The sequence below is a fragment of the Octopus bimaculoides genome, chromosome 17, assembly GCF_001194135.2.
Source record: "Octopus bimaculoides isolate UCB-OBI-ISO-001 chromosome 17, ASM119413v2, whole genome shotgun sequence".
In the NCBI taxonomy this organism is placed as follows: Eukaryota; Metazoa; Mollusca; class Cephalopoda; order Octopoda; family Octopodidae; genus Octopus; species Octopus bimaculoides.
Genome location: NC_068997.1, coordinates 29,089,019 through 29,095,313, shown reverse-complemented (window position 1 = coordinate 29,095,313; position 6,295 = coordinate 29,089,019). Strand labels below are relative to the sequence as shown.

At 34.9% G+C, this 6,295-nt stretch overlaps 1 protein-coding gene across 1 annotated transcript in view; it reads right to left on the bottom strand.

Moving 5' to 3' along the window:
• LOC106878380 (CLIP-associating protein 1) overlaps positions 1-2,625 on the bottom strand; it is a 156,455-nt gene extending 153,830 nt beyond the window's left edge. The window contains exons 1-2 of the mRNA XM_052974145.1: positions 2,481-2,625; positions 1,189-1,663 (exon numbers count right to left, since the gene is read on the bottom strand). Coding sequence (XP_052830105.1) covers positions 1,189-1,365 — 177 coding nt within the window. The 5' untranslated portion in view covers positions 1,366-1,663; positions 2,481-2,625. The remainder of the gene's footprint in view (positions 1-1,188; positions 1,664-2,480) is intronic.
• Between the last annotated feature and the right edge of the window lie 3,670 nt (positions 2,626-6,295).

The window sequence follows — 6,295 nt, the reverse complement described above, 5'->3', positions numbered from 1 at the left end:
TGTGTGTGTGTGTGTGTGTGTGTGTGTGTGTGTGTATGCATGCTACATAGATATAAAAGTTTTTTAGCACTGTTAGATTTTAAGACGCAAAAATTTATCTAAGATAAGGAGAAAATGTGTACGGTATGACGGTATGTGTTGTAAAGAAAAGATGGCAACAGTTATCTGTGAGAACTCCAACATCCAGATGGGCAGAATGACAAACATGGATGAGGTGATGGATGTGGCGAAGATGGTTGCGTGAATGGTGGGCGAGGAAGTAAAAACGGAACAGATTCGAGATTACAAGAAGACGATCACAACAACACCAGCAAGCAAGAGATATCAATGGAGACATAGATATAGAGAGGGGAATGTGAGGAGAGAAGATGACATCAGGGGTGCCAGACAGGAGAAATTTAGAAAATAGCAGCAGCTATCTATCTGCATTCTATGTATAGCACTTGCAGTGGTAGTCGACCAACAATTGCACAAACACTGCCTCACAATGCATTCTGCAATACAGACAGCAGGCAGAAGAATTATGACAAATCGAAAATCTATTTATTGGAAAAGGGCGGGGAGGTAGAAACGGCTGGGGTTCCTTTTTTCTTTTTTTTTATGATCCTAAAAGAAATCATATCCTTCCATTTGCCCTCCTCCTCCCCCCTCTTAGTAATTTTAATATCAATCACTGTTTACACAAAAGCTCAAAAATAAATAATTATTACAGTAGTTGTAACAGTGTTTGGTGGTGGTGGTGGTAGTAGTAGTGGTAGTAGCAGCAATTTAGTCATCCTTAGAGTAAATCGTTTGCATAAAGACATTCCGACACTGAAAGCTATGAATGACTAACTTCACTACGATACAAACAAAAGAATACGTAAAGCAAAACGGTATTTCAACACCTTAGCTGTTATCAGTCTACTACCTAGGGTAGCGAGTGTTGCTATTATTATTTCGTTGGTTTTTTTTTTATTCCCTAAACGGGAAGAAACTAAGGTTTGCAGATATTTTCTAATTCTCCAGAAATTAAATAGTGCAATATATATACACAACATATTGCATTATTTAATTTCTGGAGCATAGCTTAATGGGGGGGAGGGGAACTTCACCATATTCAGGGTAGAAATGGGCGGAGAGAGGAAATAAATAAATAAATAAAACCTAAAATGGTGAAACCAGAAGTAATAAAACGAAAGTGTTTACCTTGAAGTTACTGCTGTTCACCCATGCAACTAAGCCATTGATGAATTGGTCAATATCCTCGCAATCTAAAGATGCTCCGGGGTCACTTAGATAGGACACAAGTTCAGAATGAACCTGGGTCCGACTCCTTGTATCCTGGGTTACGACATTGCGCATAAAAGTATCCAAAGATGCCATGGCCAAGTTGTCGGATATCTCTGCTTCAATGAGATTTTTGGATTTTAGTTTTAAGGGTTTCAATTTCTTGTATTACTGGCGGTTTGTTTGGTCCTGGTATACTCGTTTAACGATTACAGTTGTTGGAACTACTACATATAGTTACAACATCAAATTTGAGGACGGCAAAGCAGCACAAAGAAGGAACTGTGACGGACCAAGTACAGAGTATAGATGGGGCAAGATACTACTAGTGTTCCTTAATTCAACAAAGGTTCAGATATAATGGCAGGGATGATGGCTGATGTTGCTGTTCGCTCTGAAACGGGGAAAAGAAATAGATATAAACATAGAAGTGATTCAGCTGTTTAAGTGCTGTTTGCAGAAAATATTATAATGACAACAGGTATCCATTGTAATAAAGGACAGGAGAACATCGTGGAATTACTGTTGGTAACGATTAGAAAAAAATCTAAGTTCAATTGTTTAAGGAATCGAGGGAGTTGTTGATGGTAGCATCTCGAAGATGTCAGCAGTCTTCTTCTTCTCTACGTCAGAGCAGCCATATATGGCCGACCAAAGTTAGTCGAGACAATATCAATGGATATAGACACACACACTCGATTATGCAAGGCACTCTTTGCTGTTAGACATTTTAAGGATACAGCAAATACACATAGTTGCCGGTGTTTTTTTTTAAAGAGTCAGGTGCATCTGGGGAGTCACTTGCCAAAGATATCTGTTCCTACGTCATTACAAGCCATATATGGCCGACACAGACGAAAAGCCGCCGCTGCTGGTGACTTGTCTCCACAGAAATATGACCAATATTGACAAATAATGTAAATATACGCATACAAAAATTTTAAAAAAAGACAACTCTTTCTCTAATACTTTACGATAGAATGATCCAGTAAATAAATGAAAGCGATATGGCCTAAAGGAAAAATAACTCCTCATCACACATCACTTAACAAGTATTGCCTTTTTATATATAAGAAGCTGCAATAGAAACAATAAAACAGCCATAATAATAATTACTATTATACCGGCATTAAATTTCCTAAATATATTCAGGTAATTATTATGAATAAAATGTAATTTCTCTCCTGAAATGATTAAATAACAACAATTACCTCAGTAATCGGATCAGCCATCATGGATTGGTAAGTGATAATGCCAGCTCCCGTGAAGTCTCGTTTAATATCTCGCTTGTCTGGTCTTTCTCTCTCTCTCCCCTTCTCTCTCTCTTTAATTGCTTCATTAACGTTGTTGTTGTTGTTCTCCAGTCTTGAAGTGAGATTCTAATTAAGAGAAAAGGGCAATTTTATTTTTAGTAACTAGAAATATCCAGGCTCGAACAGACGAAACATATTCTTGATGTTTCACATTAAAATTAACCTCAAAAATATTCTGAAGTGAATTTTTTTGTTTCTTAAATTCTTCGAAGCAATACATTTTAGAAGATAAATATTTTATTTACCAAAGTATGATGCATAGTGTAGCTACACTATCGTTTCTTTGGGAAAGGCATGTGTTGCACATTCAACGCTTTCTTTTTCCATTAATTTGAAATTTACCAATGTAAAAAATTTAAATGATAATGCTTGTCACAGTTAAATAAAATATAACTTTACAAAGAAATATGCGGCTTCTGCTAGATACGGTTTCGTTCTTTTAAAAGTAATATCTAGAAATAATTTATGTAACTTTTTACTTATGAGAGGAAATACTGTGTTAACGGGTAATGGTAAATTTTCGGCAGTATTTATTATTCTTAAACAAAATATTTGTTGCTTTTAATTTCTCTGAAGATTATTTTTTAAAAAACACATTGGAAAGATTTATAAACTCCTTTGTGCCTTTAATATATGTAAAAGTAAATGTATGCATGTTCCTAATAGTAGGCCCTACGTAAGTAGCTGTAATAGGGGCGCCGCTTATTAAGGAGGTCATGGGACTCTAACTTTTTCTGAAAATTGTTATTTTTAAATTTTGGCAGAGAAAAAAAAAACTAAGACTATTGTATAACCCCGAGTACCGCAACAAGTACTGGAATGTTTATTGATCTGGGAAATAATTAATTTAGAGAAACAATCTAAATTGATATTTTAAAAAGAATAACGCTTTTTCATTTTCGAGAAAATTGATAAAATGTAAGCGAAAATTTTCATATTTAGGCTCTATATTTTTTTTGCGCATTTTTATGAAGTTCAATTTCAACGATCTTTTGGATGGGTTGGCAGCTACAATTCTGAGAAAATAAAAATTCCCGGACGAACTGAGGATTGTCAGCACTTTTTTTAAAGCAATTTATTTAAAATATAATGAACTATATTTATTTTAGATATTAATAATCCTGGGCAAAGCCGGGTACAGCCGCTAGTCCTTCGTTATTCTTAGTCACACAGAAAATGCTGCCGTAAGCCTAATAAATAGCAAAAGGGGACACGGACGAGAAAGTTGATATTGTTCTTTGCAACTGTAAACTGGTGTATTATTTTATATTCTTAAAGTAGGAAATGATGCACATACATCCTGTAAACAAACTTTCTTGATATAAAACGTAAAAAAAAAACGGAGAAACGACATGTAATATGAATGGAGAGGTGACCTGGGTTAACCGACAAATTGATTTGTTTAGAAATTGCTTTCTAAAAAGTAGATAGCTTGTGATAATTAAAAACTACGTTGAAATATGAGGTCTAGCAAATGAGTATAAAGTTGCTACAAACAGTCTCCAATTAACTAGTACTATGAATTGTATATGCTATACGCCTCGAATTTTCAGCGTGGGGGGCCCGCTCTAAATACTCAAGTTATCGGTTTTCGCTCTAAGTTCAAATGCCACTAAGGTCAACTTTGCTTTTCATCCTTTCGAGGTCGATAAAATAAGTACTAGTTGAACACTGGCGTCGTTATAATCGACCCTGGAATTGCTGGCCTTGTGCCAAAATTTTAAACTATTTTATATATTCAACCTTCAACTTTCTTGAATGACTGGGTGCTTGAGGGTGAGCTAATGCACGGAAGGCGGGCGTCAAGTACTGAAAATAATCCCGCGATCGAATACACTTTAAATTAAAACAAATTGCAACTGGTAAACTGAATTGCAACGATAAATTAATAAACTTTTGTTAAATATGAATTATTCGACTTACCTTTCTGTTTCGATTTAATCTCGTCAGTTAATAATTTAGAATCAATTTACTATTTATATTTTACGAACACCTAAATGACTACCTATCCCCCATTATATTAAATCGAGATTTTTAAATGGACATGAAACCTTTTGTTGTATAGTTTTCATCTTCAACTTTACACCGTTGAGGAAAATGAATACACACCATAACAAGTTTCAGTTAATAGTCATATTTTCAACGATGAAGCACAAAAAATTTAAATCATATTAGTTCATTAGGAGATAAATATATAAATCTGTGGTCCTCAAAGGTAGTATTGGGAAGCAGTAATTGAAGTAGCTGGTGAATATGGTCCGGAATAATCATTTAAAGATGTTTTTGTTTACATGTTATTTTTGTTGAATAAAAGCCGCAATAATTATGCACCAATCCAATGTGTGTGTGTGTGTATACACACACGCACACACATAAGGATAAGCATATTAAAAGGGGTCAGTGGGAAAACTCATTTAAATAAAAGGGGTCCCTTGTAGTAAAAAGGTTGGGAACCACTGGTCTATACTGTGAAATTACCTGATCTGGGTTGGAGTTTAGGATTAGGTTTAGAGTTAAGGTTAGGGTCTGGGATAAGACTGCATGATAAAGCGTAAATAGCCAGGTAGACCACACACTGAAGTAGCCCCAAAATGTCTTAAGAAATATCCTCTTTGGCACACTTTTGTTTTTCTCTTTTTCAGGAGATTGTTATTCAAATTTATATCAGCCAAGATTTGAACAAATTGGACAAGAAACTGCATACCATAAGGCAAAGAGATTCTCTCTTTAGAGACTGTGTCAGAGTTCATGTCCTAAAAAGCACAGTGTCTCTGAGATTGAGTTACTGAGTTTATTGGCCATATAGTTGTCTGTTCTACCCAGGCAATTCTCTGGTAAATGTGTTGTACTCTTGGACAAAATGCATAACCTTACCCACTCCATACTGTTTCTCCAACATCAGGTTTCACTCCTATTTCACAGCTAATTGATTAATGGCATGGGAATCTAGCAGTGAAAACATTTCTTCCCTGCCTTCTTTACAGCAGTAAAAAGAAAAAGTCCCACATATACTAGCATGGAAAAATACATAAAAAAAAAGAAGAAAAGAAAGAAATTCTGTTGTTTTTTTTTCCGTTGCAACATCAATGTCACTAATTGGCATTAAAAATATGATAATGTTCACCTTCCAAAGGAAACAAGTCTTGTTAGTATTGTGATGGATATTGGTCAAACACTCCTGAAATAGATTTTCCTTATTTGATGATGAGAGCCTGCTGCCCTCCACAAATTCAAAACCTTACATTATTTACATTTGACGGATATTTGTCTTCATCTTGTTTGTTGTGAACACAACATTTTAGCTGATATACCCTCCAGCCTTCATCAGGTGTCTTTGGGGAAATTTCAGATCTGGGTTCTCCTTCCTAAAGTATTTTTTGTTGTTGTTGTTATTATCATCATAATTAAGTCAAAATTAAAAGAAGAGTGCCATTGTCATCTAGTGAACGATATTTCGACATTTTGTGTGTCTTCAACAGGTTCAAAAAATAATTTTGTCAATCTACTTCATTTTGGCTAATATATAAAGGATTGAGGTAACTCCTCCAGAAGATATAGAGTTAAAATTAAAAGAATTATTTTTTGAACCTGTTGAAGACACACGAGATGTCGAAATATCGTTCACTAGATGACAATGGCACTCTTCTTTTAATTTTGACTCTATATCTTCTGGAGGAGTTACCTCAATCCTTTATTATTATTATTATTATTAT